Source organism: Elephantulus edwardii, unplaced genomic scaffold, assembly GCF_000299155.1.
Source record: "Elephantulus edwardii isolate Elephantulus edwardi_28Jun2011 unplaced genomic scaffold, EleEdw1.0 scaffold00062, whole genome shotgun sequence".
Taxonomy (NCBI): Eukaryota; Metazoa; Chordata; class Mammalia; order Macroscelidea; family Macroscelididae; genus Elephantulus; species Elephantulus edwardii.
The window spans coordinates 7,081,615-7,098,653 of record NW_006399812.1 but is presented as its reverse complement, the minus strand read 5'-3'; the positions used below and the strand labels follow the sequence as shown (position 1 = coordinate 7,098,653).

Genomic DNA, 17,039 nt, shown 5'->3' with positions numbered 1-17,039 from the left:
CTAGTCAAGACTGTTCATCGGAAAGGGACATCATGCTTGAAAGGATGGAGGGTCAGTGAGGGAGAGGAAGAACTCCAATGAGCTAGATGACACACTGACATCAGCAATGGATTCTAGTGTGTCAGAGATGGTGAGGATGGCACAGGATAGGGCAGGGTTCAGGTTTCCTGTTCACAGGGTCACTGAGTCGTACTCGACTTGAGAGCAAGTAGCAACAACAATATCAGGTAGGAGACAGATGGACAATCTCCTTTTGTGTAATTTATAGTCTTTGAAAAGTCACTGGAGGGTCTGTCAGGAATCTGTTCTGACTCCATGACACACATGCAGCAGCAGCAGCAGCAACAACAACAACAACAACAACAAGTAGTTAGATTCCAGGGTGACACTACCTGCTTGTGATCAGTTCCTAACCTAAAGATTGATGGTTCAAACTCACTCAGTGGCTCTACAGATAAAAGGCCTGTTGACAATGAATACAATACTATAGAGCAGTTCTATGTAACATAGGGTGTTGCAATGAATCAGCACTGAACTGATGGCAACTGACTTGGCTATCTAGGTTACTGAAGTAAACCGGACCTGAAAAAGCAACAGCAGCTGCAAAGTGTCATTAGGGCAGTGCCATTCTGGATGACTCAGCTGAAGAAAACTAAGCTTCAGACCATTTTAACATTATAAAGAGAACATGAGTTATGTGTCTCTTGATGAGATGAAACAGAGCAACACCTAATAATTATTCTTGAAACTCCTCTCCCAAGAAAGTCTTGATTCAGATTAAGGTTCTAAATCTAACTAATGGTTTAGAGGAACTATCTGTTAACTGACAGAACAATGGCTTCAAAGCAGAAACCAAACTTATGACTGTTTGGTCAATTCTAACTCATGGTGAGCCTCCATTGAGTTTCTGAGGCTCTAACTCTACACAGCAGGAGATGGCCTCATCCTTTAACTTTGGAAATTTGATGGACTAAAAAGCACTGTTCTGGTTAACAGTCCAAAAATATACTCTACTATGCTATAAGCAATATGTAGACTTTGAGAAACTCAACATGAGAGAGAATTTCCCTATCTTATCTAAGTTCCCCTATTTTGTTGAAGATAAAATGAAAACATTATAAACAAAGAGGAAGATTCTATTTTAAAATAGACTTACAGACACATCTTATGGTACAGAGATCTTGTAAAGCTCTTGATGATTAAAACACTTTAGGAGAAATGGCAGCATTTTTGAATAGTGACTGATACTTGATGATGTTAAATTATGTTTTAACTTTACAATGATTGATAATTTAGGACAGGAGAGGATGGAACAAGATTGGGCATATGAAATAATAGTCTCAACTCCTATGGCCCATGTATATGGAGCTGAGCCTATTGTTTAATATATACTGAAATATTTAAAGATGATAAAATTATTAGGATTTGTTTTCAAATTATCTGGCATAGGAGAGGACAGAACAAGATTAGGCATATATTAAAAACTGTTCAACCTAGGTGATGAATAAAAGGGGGATTACTCTATATTTACTATGCTCATAAATTTCCACGGTTAAGTTTTTAAAATTCTTTGGACCTACTTTTGAACAAATATTTTACTTATACTTAAATTGATAACATTTAATAGAATATATTTGAATTATGGAGTTGGTGAAGAATACTGAATGTATCAAGGACTGCTAAAGTACAAACAAATCTATCATGGAAGAAACGAAGCCAAAGTGCTCTTTATAAGGAAGGATGGTGAGACTTCATGTCACATGCCTTACATACGTTATCAAAAGAGCAGAAAGACTTCATCCTTGGTAAAGCTGTTGCTGCTGTTAGGTGCTACTGAGTTGGCTATGACTCATAATAACACAATGAACAACACATCTAACCCTTGTCCGATCATGCACCGTCACCATGACCTCTGCCATGCTCAAGGCCATCGTGGTACTCACTGTTTCAATCCACCATATTGAGGCTCTTCCTCTCTTTCTCTGACCCTTTACCTTTCCCAACATGATGCCTCTCTAAAATCTGCCCAAAGGAAGTGAGATGAAGTTTCACTATTCTTGTCTGTAAGGAGAATTCTAGTTGTGCTCAGTTCAATACAAATTTGTTGGTTCTTTTGGTAGGCCACGTTATATTCAATATTCTTTGCCAACATCACAATTTGAAGACATTGTTTCTTCTTGGATCTTTCTTGTCCAACTTTCAGGGACATAGGAAGCAACTGAAAATACCATGGCTTGGATCAAGTACACCTTAGTCTTCAAACATCCTTGCTCTTTAGCATTTTGGAGCGGTCATAGACAGGAGAATTCTCCAATGCAATACATCTTTTGATTTCTTCTTGACTGCTGATAAATGTGTGCTGATTGTAGGTTCAAGTAAAATGAAATTGTTGACAACTTCAATCTTTGCTGCCTATCATTCTGTTGCCTACTGGCCCAGTGGTGAGAGTTTTTATTTTCTTGATGTTGAGGTAGAATTAGAATTCATACTGGAGGTTTTAGTGTTTGATCTTCTGCAGAAAGTACTTCAAGTTTTCTTCACTCTTAGTAAGCAATCTTGTGTCATCTGCATAATGCAGGCTGTCTGTGAGTCTTCTAATTCTGACGCCACATCTTCTTCTCAATGTCCAGCTTCTTTAATTACTTACTCAGCAAACAGAATGAATAGTTAGAGAGAAAAGATACAATCTTAATGGACACTTGTCCTCATTTTAAATCATGCAGTATTCCTTTGTTCTGTTCATACAAATGCTTCTTGGTTTATGTATAAGTTTCACATGAACACAATTTAGTGTTCTGGGATTTGCATTCTTCTGAATATTATCTATAATTTGCTATGATCCACACAAAAAAATGACTCTGCATAATTCATATAATACAAGTAAACATCTTTCTAGTATTCTTTGCTTTCAGCCAAGATCCATCTGACAACAGTAATAATATCCTCATGCCACAGTCTCTAGTAAATATAGATAGGGGGTCACTGGAAAGAAGAAGACCCTTAACTAGGAGGCGTGACACAGTGAGCATAATAACAGACTAAAAGCATAATAACAGACTAAGATAATAATAATAATAATAATAATAATAATAACATAATAACTAGCATAATAACAGACTAACAGCATAATAACAGGAGAGATTGTGAGGATACGGCAGGATTGGCAGGGCTTTGTTCTTTTGTACATAAGGTAACTATGAGTTGGAGACAAAGAATATGCAATTGCAAAGAGAAAGAATCATCAATTGACCACATGTATACATTACTATGGATTCCATAAGCAGTGAATTTAAATTATTTTGTTTAAATAGCAACATAAAAAGAATGATTCATTACATCTAGGAGTTTTTCTGCTTCTAATGCTATTGACTTGCTTTCACCTATTAATACTTGTTTCTAACATTTTGTTCATTAAGAAATGACTACTAAGTAAAAAAGTAAAAATACAACACCACAAAATTCTTTGACAGTTCACAACATATTTCACATTGATTTGCAACTCACCTGCTGTAAAATCTTCAGTCAGGTCAATAAATGCATGAGAATGTGGATATCGCATTTTACTTTTAGTGGTCAAAGCAGGGTGCCATGATAAGTTCCTAAAAAAATGAAAATAATTTTCTTAATGCAAACATGAAATAAACATTTTTTAAAAAACAAGAAAACCAGTATAAAATGTCTTTTCTTTTGCTCTTATAATAGGTACAACACAGCAGTTTTTAGTATATGCACAGCACACTGTCATCACTGCTATATGACTCCAAAACATTTTTATGAAGCACAAAAGAAATGTAATATTAGTAGTCACTTCTCATTTACCATACTCTGTAACCTCTAGCCAGTAACTAGTGCCTTTGCACTGATATTCAGTCATTACAGTCTCAAAACTGAACTGTGTTGCACAAAGTTTTTAAAGACTGATTTTTTACGAGTAAACCGTGAAGTCTTTTCACAATGGTGCCTCTGGGTGGACTCAAACTGTTGATGTTTTCTTCTTCAGGTAAGCTTGTTAATGATTTTTACCAGTTTCCAACAGTTGTAAAATTTCAATCTACTGTCATTGAGTCAACACAAAACTAATTCTCATGAGGTCAGACATGTCCTCTCACGCTCCTGCACCTACTTACTGAGTCCAAAATTAGTTGCAGTGGCCTCACAGATTTCAGAGAACTCTACTCATGGTTATGGGGTTTATTAGGAAAGTCAACAGGTTAAAATTCAGGTTGACAGCAACATATAATCCTTCAGTTCAGAGAGTTTCTGACTCAATGGCAAGATACAATTCCCTAGTGCAGAGTTTCTCAATTAATAGTATAACATAATCCCTTAGTCCAGACAGTATCTCAAATACAATCCTTAAGTGGCTATAATTCAGGTTTAACAGCCAGGTACAATCTTTTAGTCCAGAATGCTTCTCAATTAAAAGCAAAATACAATCCCTGGCAAAGGAATCTCTGGTCTTTTCATTCTTGGTGATGAAATTCCTGCTTTCTGCCACTAAATATGGCTCAATTTAACGGCAAGATTAGTCAATACCCTTGTGGTTAAACTAACATGCCCTATAAGCATGAGGAAGAAATGGCTCACACTGTTTGTTGTTGATGATGTAGGTGAGCCATGCGTTTGCAAGGCAGGCAAAGTTGAGGTAGCTGGATGAGTTTAGCAAGATTGTCCCTGGCAAGTGGAAAGCTAGAAATGGCAAGGCCAATGAAGATGGTCTAGGGACGTAAAAATTTGAGCAACAGATCCACTACACCTTACCATCTCAACAATATATTTGGAATGCTAAACACTAATGGTCCAAACCATACAAGCTGTGGGATGATACTGAGAACATCTTACATGGGGGAAAAAGAAAAAGGGCATTAAAAAGACAAGAACGAAAGAAAGACCAAATTGGACATTACAGAACATTCTGAAACTTGGTCTAGAATGCAGAGAAGTTAAAGCAAAAGGAAGAAATGCTGAAGTAAGAAACCTGACCAGAGTTGAAATAGGAAAGATTGGTGGGGATCTGGAAAGATGGTAATGGTGGGTGTATTTCAATGGTGATTAATTTTATGGAACACAATGAATAGGAATGATTGTATGAAATAAATGTGAATGACGGATAGTGTAAAACACAATGCCTACAAACTTTGTAATCAAACCAATATACTTTTTTTAAAAAAAGATAAAGCAAATTATTATAATGAAAAATGCAATGACTTGAGGTTAAAAAACTAAAATGGAAGAACACATTCAGCTTTTCTCAATCTGATAGAATGGAAGCATAAATTCAAGCCTGAAGTTATAAGACTGAACAATTCTATTGGCAAAATACAAAAAGTTGCAGGCAACATAAAAAGAAGACGGGAGAAATAAAATAAGAGAGTCACTGCTCGAAAACCAAAAATAATTGGTTGATGCTGAATCATTTCAGGAAGCAGTAAATGTTCATGAAGGAAGATGTCAAAAGCTGCAACTTGTGGTTTATTTGTGTTCAAAATGCTTAATTTGACTCCCATTAGGAAAAACCCACTGGAAAGACTTATTGTCCAAGTAACATTTCCTATTCTTCTCTATATAGGGAACTCTGGTGGCTTGGTGGTAAGGAGATGAGGTGCTAACATAAAGGGACACGGCTTGAATCTATAAGCTGTTCCATGGGAGAAGCATGGGCAATATCCTTCCATGTGATTAAATTGCCTCTGAAAGCCAACCGGGTAAACTATGAGTCAGTTCCTACTTGATGGTACATATCAAAATAATAACAACTACTCTATTTATTGTTAAAATTTGCTCTTTCCCCCACTGTTGTTGTTGTTAAGTGCCGGTGAGTCATAAAGAACTCATAGCAACCCTATGAATGAAAGACCTGAACACTTAAAAAACTTTACTTGTTTCTCAAAGTTCATAGTTTTCAGAGGCAACATATTTTGGAAATGGATGCCACTCCTGCTTCTAAGCTTGTTTTAATCGTGGAGCTTCACCAATCACTGTCCACCATGGGTAATCGTTATCACATTTGACATATCAGTGTCACAGTGTTTAGCACCACAGCAACCACAAGTTACCTCTGTATAGCAAATGCACAGACCAGGGCTATACCACTTAGAAGAATGTTTAACCAAAAAGAATTAAAACCAGGCCTGAGGGTTGCAGATTAAAATCACCCACCCTTGGCTTGGTAGCATCACTTTCTATCCACTAGGCCAACAGAGCGCTCTCATTGTTATTATTGTTATGTGCCATCAAGTCATAGGTGACTCATAGCGACTCCATGAACGAAAGACCTGAACACTTGTGTAACTTTCATTGTTTCTCCACTGTCCTATACCCTAATCCAATAGGGAATCACAGATACAGCAAAGAGCAAATTAAGGATATATAAATGCAACAGTGCTCATGTAAAACCTATATCTAGACAAAGACGGAGCTGTCTGAACAGATCAAAGGAACACTGTACGGTTTAAAATCAAGAAAAGTGTGTCTTAGGGCTGTACCCTTTCTCTGTATCTATTTAATCTGTAGGGTGAGTGAATAATTTGTGAAGTTAGACTTTATAAAGAAGAATGTGGCATCTGGATTGGAGAAAGACTTTATCAACAACTTGTGTTATGCAGATGACAAAACTTTGCTTGCTGAAAGTGAGGGTGACTTGAAGTGGCTTGCTACAAAAGATCAAGGATCATCAAGAAAATGAAAATCCTTTTCATAAGGATAACAGATAACATCAAGATAGATGAAGAAAAGATTGAAGTTGTCTACAATTTCAATTTACTTGGATCCACAATCAAAACACTTGGTAGTAGCAGTCAAGAAATCAAAAGATGTATCATATTGGGAGAATCTGCTGTCAGAGACCTCTCTAAAATGTTAAAAAGCAACAATGTTCGTTTAAACCCTAAGGTGCACTGGATCCAAGCTATGGCCTGTTCAATTACTTGTTATGCTTTTGAAAGTTGGACAATGTGACTAAGGATGACAGAAGAATAATCAGTGCCTTTAAGTTGTGCTGTTGGAGATAACAACTGAATATCCCATGGACTGCCAAAAGAGCCACGATTTCAGAAAGGTCCATCCTCAGAAAAGGAAATCATGCTTAGAAAGGTGGAGGGTCAACACAGGAGAGGAATACTCTCAACAAGTTGATCACAGGGTGTCAATGACGAACAGCGGGCTCGACGGCAATAGCAACAACAGGAATAACTGTCAACACAACATCTAGGAATCAAGTTTATTTGTGAATTTTGTTTTGCTGTCTTTGTAAAGAAGAGCAATACAACAACTAGCCTGCTCTTTCCAGGTAGAATCTGGAAAAAATATTAAATATTTAAAAGCAGAAAATGGCCAAAGGAAACATTTTCTTTAAACAACTACCTCATTCCAAAAACTTTCTACACTCTTTCTAGCTCATACTGTTGTTAGTTGTTGTTGTTAAGTGCCATTGAGTTAAATACAACTCACAGCGACCCTGTGAACAGCAGATCTGAACCCTGCCCTATCCTGTGCCGTCCTCACCATCTCTGACACACTCAAGCCCACTGCTGAGTCATTGTGTCAATGCACTTGGTTGAAGGTTTTCCTCTCCTTCACTGTCTCTCCACCTTTGTAAGCATAAGGTCCCTCTTTAAGGAATAATCTGTCCTAGCAATATGCCCAAGGTACATGAGATGAAGCTCATACTAGGATTCATGCTTAATTTCAACAATAAAACAAAAAATGAGCAGTATCTACACAAACTAATTTCATTATTTCAAGCAAAATATTATAAGATTAATGCAAATATTAAAACAAGTTCCCAAATTGTACTTAACATTCACTGTAAGGCAATTTATGCCAATGAACCAGATTGATTATTTTTATTTCATACTGTACAGCCTAGAAATCTTTAAAATAATTTTAACTAAGTATCATTTAATAATGGTTGATTCACTTCTTTTTAAAGACAGGCTATTTATTCATCAGTTCTAAAATCGCTATGCAGAAGTGTTCTTAATTACTAACAAAATAATCAGACTTTGAGTAGAGATGGTTACCATCATGTGTGAACTGATTATTATTCCTAGTACAAGGTAACTATTCTATGTATCGTAAAGGCAAGGTTAGAGGCAGCTATATAATTATCAGTTTTGATTTTTTTTTTTTCGGTGCATGTACCGTCAAATCAGATCTGACAGGTACAGGAGGAAATTGTCCCTCCTTCTCCGGCAGAGCATCTGGTGGATTTGAACCGTGTACCTCTGGGATTGCAGTACAGCTTCTTGCCACTAGGCCACCAGAGCTCCCCTATCAGTTTTGATTTTAAGTCTTTTCAGGAGTTGGGACCTTCATTAAATAGTTACTAATTCTCTGGCCAAGTTAGCTAATATTTTGCCTGATCAGAATCCTGCATCTGGTTTTTGCCTCTGAACTTGAATCTGTGGCCATATTTTCTGTGTTTAAATTTTTTTTCTTTCTTTTTTTCCCCTAACTTTCCTATCCTGTGTCAACCCATCTGGATGAGGCTCTTCCTTTCTTTCACTAACCCTCCACCTTTCCAAGCATGATGTTCTTCTCCAAGGAATAGTCTTTGCTAGCAACATGCTCAAAGAATGTGAGACAAAGCTTTGTTCTCTTTGCTTTCAAGGAGCACTCTGGCTTTACCTTCTCTAAGACATATCTCTTTGTTCTTTTGGCAGTCTATGGGATACTCATTACTCTTCTCCAACACCAGAGCTCAAAGGCATCAATCCTTCTGCCATCTTTATTCACTGCCCAGCTTGCAGATGTGACTGAATATGGGATAATCAGTGAAAGAATATGGAATGTGGCATATACCATAAAGTGCCAAAATAATAAACAAGATTGTCCTGGAAGAAATACAGTCAAAATGCTACTTAAAAGTGAGGCGGGTTAGACTTTCTCACATACTTTGGGCATGTTACCGGGCACGGCCAGTCCATAGAGGGTAGCCCATGTGTTAGTGTAAGGTTACTAAAAGGGAAGAAGATCTTCAACCACATGGACTGGAGCAGTAGCTGCAATAATGGGCTTAAGCACAGAAGAGATAGTATAGAGGATGCGGGATGAAGTAGTGTTGTTTTGTTGTACACTGGCCAGTATAAAGCAAGCAATAACTCCACAGTACCAAAGAACAAGAACGACAAGGTAACTGCTCTTTGAAATGAAGGTCAATCCACTCACTTTTTACTATCAGCCTAAGTTATATTATTATTATTTAAGATAGCAGGAAGTACTGGGTACAGAAGGTTAAGGACTACAGCCTTAAATATGGATTGAAGCTCAACATCAAGAAAACAAGAGTCTCACCACTGCGACGACTGGCAGCCTCATGATAGATGAAGAGATTGAGATTGTTAACAGCTTTAGTTTGCTTAGCTCCACAATCAACATTCTTGGTACCAGCAGCCAGGAAATCAAAAGACAAATTGCACTGGGAAAGTCTGCTGTGAGAGACCTCTCGAAAGTACCGAAGAGCGACGATGTCAGTCTGGAGACTAAGGTGCGCCCAATCCAGGCCATGATCTTTGCAATCACTTGTTATGCATCAGAGAGCTGGACAATGACTAGGGAGGACAGAAGGAGAATTGATGCCTTTGAGCTGTGGTGTTGGAGCAGAGTATTGAATATATCATGGACTGTTAGGAGAACAAACAAGTTCATCACAGAGAGGGGGAGACCAGGCTGCTCCTTGGAGGCAAGAATTCTGAAGCTTCGTCTTACATACTCTGGACATGTTGCAAGGTGAGACCAGTTCTGGGAAGGGTGGAGGGACAGCGCAAGAGAGAAAGACCCTTGATGAGGACTGGTTCAGTGACTGGGGTATTGGGGTGGTGTGTCGGAGACAGTGAGATTGGCACAAGATGAGCAGGTTTTAGGGCTTTTGTACATATGGTCACTATGAGTTGTAGGAGACTCGATGGCACATAACAACAACAAGAACAAGATAGCAGGTAGAAGTGCTGGTTTGGCATGAAGATCTGTCTTCTAAATTATCGTTAGGTGCCAGCGAGCTGACTTCAAGTCAACCCTAGGATCAAGAGGTCTGAACCCTGCCCTATCCTCACCATCTCTGAAATTCTTGAGTCCACTGTTACACTCACTATGTTGATGTTACAGTCACTATGATGAGCCATGTTATTGAAAAGTATTCCTCTCTTTCTCTGGGCCTGCACCTTTCCCAGTGTGATTTTTCTTTCCTCAAGGACTGACCCATGCTGATAAAATGCCCAGGTATGTGAGATGACATTTCACCACCTTTATTTGTAAGGAGCAACTTGGTTGAACTTCCTCCAAGCAGATTTGTTTGTTCTTCTTCTGGCAGTCCACTGCATGCTCAGTATTTCTTCTCCGGCACCAAAATGTAAAGGTATTAATTCTTTGTCTGTCACCCTTATTTACAGTCCAATTTTCAGATGCATAGCAAGTAAGTGAAAATACTATGGCTAGGACCAGGTGCACCTTAGTCTTGAAATGGACATCCTTGCTCTTTAGTACTTTAAAGTACTCCTTGTCAGCAGACTTTCCCAATGTAATGTCTTTTGATTTCTTGACTACTAGAATCACAGATTTTGATATTGGATTCAAGTAAGATGAAATAGTTGACAACTTCAATCTTTTCTCTATCTAGCATGATACTGTCTACTGTTCCACTAGTGATGGCTTTTGCTTTCCTGATGCTCAGACAGAAACAGACTGAAGGTTTTTATCTTTGATCTTCTCCATCAAATGTTTCAACTCCTTTTCAACTTCAGCAAGCAAGGCTGTGTTGTCTGCATAACACAAATTGTTGATGAATCTTCCTTCAATCCTGATGTGAATCTTCTTTATGTAGTCCAGTGTCTCTAACAGTTTTCTCAGCTTACAGATTAAATGGGGAGCTCTGCTGGCCTACTGGTAAGAAGCTGTGCTGCAATCCCAAAGATATGCGGTTTGGATACAGCAGTTGCTCCATAAGAGAAGGACGGGCAATCTCCCCTATGCTATTAAATGCTTCTGAAAATCTGCTGGAGGGTTGGTCAGCTATGAACTGATTCTAACTCAATTGGACACCACCACAACAGCAACACCACCACAGACTGAGTAGGTACGGAGAAATGACACAACCCTGACACCCCCTTTTCATGACTGTAAACCAAGCAGTGTTCCCTTACTCTATCTGGACACAGCTTCTTGGTTTTTAAATAGGCTTTGCATAAGCACAATTAAGTGTTCTGGGATTCCCATTGTTTTCAAAGCTAACCATAATCTGTTATGATCCACATAATCAACTATCTTTGCGAAGTCCAATAAAACACAGATAAACATCTTTCTTGCACTCTCTGCTTTTAACCAAGATCCATTTGGTATCAGTAATGACAGCCCTTATGCCATGGGCTTCTGAATCCAGCTTGCATTTCTGGCAGTTCACTGTCAAGGTACTATTCTTGCTGTTTTTAAGTAATCTTCAGTATGATTTTATTTGCATGATATTAAAGACATTATTTGATAATTTCCACATTCTTCTGGATCACCTTTTTTAGGAATGGGAATAAATCCTTGTCACATACCTGCACCATATCCCCTAGTATAGAACTCAGTATAGAGCCCTGTAATGCTTATGACCACTGGATATACAAATCATAGAAAATGTGAACAAATCAACATTACATTTGGCTTTGATTAAAATTACAGGTACAAGTGTTTCCACTTCAACACTAAAAAAAAAATATTATAAATCCTTATGCCACATTACCTTCAAATATCTTTTTATAGAAATTGTTCATTAATGATAACCTTGCACCACTCCAGAATCTGCTCTAACACTTAATGGCTAGGTGTAATTTCTAAGTAATGTGGTATATTATTACATTACTTGAAGCCATTAAAAAGTGACGTTGAGGTGCAAACTGAAGCCTCACATTTGACCATTTAACAACACTTCAATTATTTCTGGCACCTCAGTAGATTCTGCACCCCTTCTGTGAGATAATTCTCCTCACTATACCAATTACAAGGGATTCTTCTGCCTATAAGGAGCTCTAATGGCCCTGGGGTTAAACCATGAAGTTGCTAGCTGAAAGACTGGCAGTGTAAACCCACCCTCAGCTTCACAGGAAAGAGGTGTCAATTAGTCTCCAAAGATTAGCACCTTGGAAACCATGCGATAGTTCTCTTCTGTCCTATAGGGTCAACATAAGGCAGAATTGACTTGGCAAGTTTTGCTTCTGTCTAAAAGCACTGCCTGTCTAGGATGTCCATCTGCATGTATACTTTCTCCTGCCAAACTGGTTACGCTGGATTTATCTGTGTCCAATCAGGTATTTCCAAGCTTGCACTGGGCCAGGTTATAGTAAAGGCTATAGCTTTGGATTTAAAGATAACTGTAAGCTTCCCATAAAATGGAGGTGCTGGCCAAATTGAATTACATTTCTCATGAGCCCATAAGCTCCATATTTATTTACATTGCAAAAGTCGGCTCAGTTTCTTGAGAAATCAAATGAGTTCAGATTTCTTGATAAACAAAACAGGTTGTCCACAGGAATCATCCATCATACTATTGCTGCTGGCTTTTTTACTTACACACTCACCTGCATGTACTGACGATTTATGAGTGATTGTCGCTGCTGTTGTTTTGTACTGTCAGGTTGAAACTGATTCATAGCTGATACTCCACTAGCTTTGCAGAGGCTCTAAACTGCACAAGAGGGGAGTGCCTGTCTGTTTCCCAGCGAGTGGCTGGTGGCTTCGAACCATGTGCCTTTCGGATGGTAGTGCAGTTCCCTACTAGGCCATCAGAGCTACAGAGGAGTGATATATGGCCTAGATAACTTTTCCCCCTTACTTTGTTGTTTTGTGCTATCAAGTCCCCCACAATCCTCATGATCTCTGTCTTGCTCAAGCCCTGTGGCAAGTCACTGTGTCAATCCATCTCACTAAGGGGCCTCTCTTCTTTTGCTGACTTTCTATTTTTCCTAGACTTTTGTCTCCAACAAGTCTTTGCTCCTGAAAATATGCCCTAAGAAAGCAGCATGACATTTCACCATCCTTGGCCCTAAGTAGCACTCTGACTGCACTGCCTTCAAAACAGGTTTGTTTGTTCTTTTTGCAGTCCTTGGCATATTCAATATCCTTTACCAACACTGTAATTCAAAGGCATCATCAGTTGTTCTTCTCATATTCATCCTTATTTACTGTACAATCTTCAGATACACAGGAAAGAACTGAAAAGACCATGGCTTGGATCAGGTGCACCTTCACTTTTAAACTGACATCTTGCTCTTTAGCACTTTGGAGAATTCCTCCAAAGCAGATTTCCCCAAAGCAACAAGCCTTTTGATTTTCTGACTGTTGGTACTATAGACGTTCGCTGTGGATCCAAGTAAAATGACGAAGGCTGTTTCCCAAGCAGTCTCAGTCCAAGGTGAAATAGCAGGCGTGCCAAAGGAGTAGACTGTTTACTTTGTCTTTTCTTATTTTAGTAACATATAAATACCTGCTCCCGTAGACTTGTTCAGCTTCCTGTTGTCTGAATCCTAGTGACACTGGTAAAGCTTTGGCCATTTTAATGGTATTGACAGCAACTCTTCTGTCAATTTACAGGAACTTAATTTTTAAAAATTGGAAGCATGACTAATCTTGGATTCAAATTTGTCACTTCAATTATGGTAAGCAGAGTTGTTGCTATGTGCCATATAAAAAACTGTTAAAATTTGGCAATGAACTCATCTGTGTGCCTGTTAATCATCTGCCAAAAACTAATCACAAGTCAGCACTATCTTCTCAAAACACACAAGGGAAATCAGATCTCTAACCACTGAGGCATGACAACTGACATTAAATTGGAAAACTGAAAAACTAAATAAAGATGTATGTACTGTTGAACTAAATTTTGTCTTAAAAACTAAAATTCAACCAAGATGAAGGTGTCACATGAACCACATCTTGATAGCATGAATTCTCGTGTAAAATATTGTTGTGTTTAATTTTTTTAAGAATTATAACGGATAGCTTATAATTTTAAGGTTCCAAGAACATTTTCTTAAGAAAAATTATCTGAGTGTTCCGGTTGGAACCAACTCATGGGAACCCTCCCTCCACTGAGGTTTCTGAGGCTGTAAATTTTAGGGGAGGAGACTGCCCATCATTTCCCCTTGAAGCCTCTGTTAGATCTGAACCATCAGAGAGATGTGGTTCTCTTCTACTGCAGTGCAGGGATTATGTCAACAGAGCTCCCTGTGAAAAGAATACTAGGACACACCCTGATCAATGATAAATCACACACATGTTACAGATAGTCCAAGTATTATAGTGACTAAAATGGAGGTTATTTTGAAATAAGCAAGCCAAAAGCCACTATCAGTCTCAGTTTTGAGAACTTAAAAAGAGGAATCATTAGTCTTTCAGACAATCACTGACAGCTCATTGAATAAATACAAGAAAGATCAAAGTATGGGTGCTAACAAGATGTGGCAAATATATATGAAATATTTCTATCTGAAAAACATAAACAAATTGTCAAAAAGACATTACTTGCTCAAAATCACTGGCAATAAGAGAGATGCAAATCAAAACCACAATGAGATACCATCTCACCCCAGTAGTAGTTTAATAGGACAGAAAACAATAAATGTTGGAAAGAATATGAGAGATTGAAACTTTCCTACACTGTTGGTGGAATTATAAAAAGGTACAACCGTGTGGAAGGCAGTTTTGTCTTTTTTCAAAAAGCTAAACAGTGAAATTTCATATGATTCAAGTATTCCACTGCTTGGAATATAACCTGAGGAAAATAGAACTGAGACAGAAATGGGGATTTGTACATTGATTTTCAAAATAATGTTAATTATAATAGCAAGAAAATGGAAACAGCTCAAAATGTCCATGAACAAATGAATGGGTTGAGAAATTATGGTACATTCACACGATGGAATACTATTTAGCGCTCAGGAGCAATGACTGCATAAAATACTATGTATCATGGGAAAGGCTTGAAACCATTATGTTGAGTGAACTAACTCCATCCCATAAGGACAAACACTGCATAAGACGTCCCTTGATATGTTCAACAGTCTTATTGTGAAAACAGAAGGATTACTAGTAAGATGCACATAAAAGTCTAAAGGGGGAAGGGGAGAGGGTTATGGGCTGTGGGTAGGAAGGAGAGAAAATCATGAGATGACAGAGGGCATGAAGGAGTTTGGAAAGATCCAATTGGGACCTTAAAAGAGATGATAGTGGGCATAGATCAGTGGTGATTGGTTTTATAAAATACAATGTTATGGGAATGATCATATGAAACACAATATGAATGAAGGAATGTTTGAAACACAATGTGTTAGGAAAGAAATACAGTGTATACAGATTTTGTATGCAAACCAATATAAAATAATGAAAAATATGTCCTTAAAACCCCAAATTGTTGTTGTTTGTTGTTATGTGCCATCGAGTCGCCTGTGACTCAGAGCAACCCTTTGCATAACAGCTCTAAACCCTGCTCCATCCTGAGCCACCCTTATTGTCTCTGACACACCTACTCCCATTACCTCAGTCACTGAGTCAATTCATCTCATCAAGGGTCCTCCTCTCCTGCGCTATCCCTCCACCCTCCTAAATGTCCCTCTCCAAGGACTGGTCTTCCCCTGCAACATGCCCAAAGTATGTCAGACAGAGTGTCATAATCTTTGTCTCCAAGAAGCAGCCTGGTTTTGCCCTTTCCAGATTCCAAGATGTACCTATTTGTTCTCCTAGCAGTAGTCCAGAGGATACTCAAGACTTTTCGCTAGCACCACAGCTCAAAGACATCAAATTCTCCATCCACCATTCCTAGTCATTGTCCAGCTTTCTGACCCATAACAAGCAACTGCAAAGACCATGGCTTGGATCAGGCACACCTTACTCTCCATATTGACATCTTTGCTCTTCTGTACTCTGGAGAAGTCCCTGACAGCAGATTTTCCTAGTGCAATTTGTCTGTTGATTTCCTGGCTGCATTACTTAAATGTGAGCCTGTAAAGTTTGTATCATTAATATCCAGATTATCAAGGGGTCAATATTGATCTACAAAGAAAGAAGCTGGCAGATTGCTGTGCAGTTTACTAGAAGTGAAATCTACCGCTCATTGTCTTTGTGTAATTTCCACAATATGACTGGATTGTTGTTGTTGTTATTGTGCTGTTAGGTGACATCAAGCCGACTATAACTCATAGTGACTCTAGAACAAGAGTTTTTAACCATGTCCCATCCTCACCATGTCCGACATGCTCCAGACCAGTGTTACAATCATCGTGTCAATCCATCCTATTGAGGGCCTTCATCTCTTTCTCTTACCCTTCACCTTTCCCCAGCAGGATGTCTTTTTCAAGGAATATGCTGAATGTAGGCAAATATAAGGTGTTTGCTGTGTAGCAAGGGGGTTGGAAAACCTGCTAATAATGAAAATAACTTGTATAGTACTCTTGTTATTGTTAGGTGCTGTTGAGTCGAGTAAGAGTCATAATGACCTTACGCACAACAGATCTGAACCCTGAGTGTGTGGCACACTAACACGGGGATCAGTCTAACACCCTAACAGATTTAAAACAAGCCATCCCACAGACAGAAAGAGGAATCTTACCACCATTAATGAAGAAAAACCTTCACTCTCTGGACTGGGACTTCTAGACCCAGGAGAGTGAGTGGTTAAGCACAAGAAACGGCAAAAGACAGTGCAACGGTGCAAAGCAGCAGCAGAATTAAGGCAGCAGCACTGGTAACGGAACCAGCAGGCTGGCATGAAAGCAGCTGTGCGTTCCTGGCTCATGGAGGGAAAAAGTGGAGTGCTTTCGGGGCAGGAGGCTTGCTGATGGAGTGGGTACATTTAGGCATTTGTAGGGTAGTTAGGTTCATGAACCTATCGAGCCTTCAGGTTTGGGTTTGCTTACTGGAATGAGTTGCTTTCAAGAGAACTTCAAATAGCCAACTTAAAAGCGCTTTTTTTTTTTTTTAATTTAGGTTGTTTATTTTTCATGTCAATGAACATCTACAGAGATTTTGGAATTCCATTCATTCACTGTTGCACCCTTCTCCCCGCACAA

General features: G+C 38.6%; 1 protein-coding gene across 2 annotated transcripts in view; it reads right to left on the bottom strand.

The window, feature by feature from the left end:
* ITFG1 (integrin alpha FG-GAP repeat containing 1) overlaps positions 1-17,039 on the bottom strand; it is a 219,214-nt gene that overhangs the window by 182,777 nt on the left and 19,398 nt on the right. For both annotated transcript variants that reach the window (XM_006887816.1, XM_006887815.1), the window contains exon 6: positions 3,505-3,599. In XM_006887816.1, the coding sequence (XP_006887878.1) occupies positions 3,505-3,599 (95 nt within the window). The remainder of the gene's footprint in view (positions 1-3,504; positions 3,600-17,039) is intronic.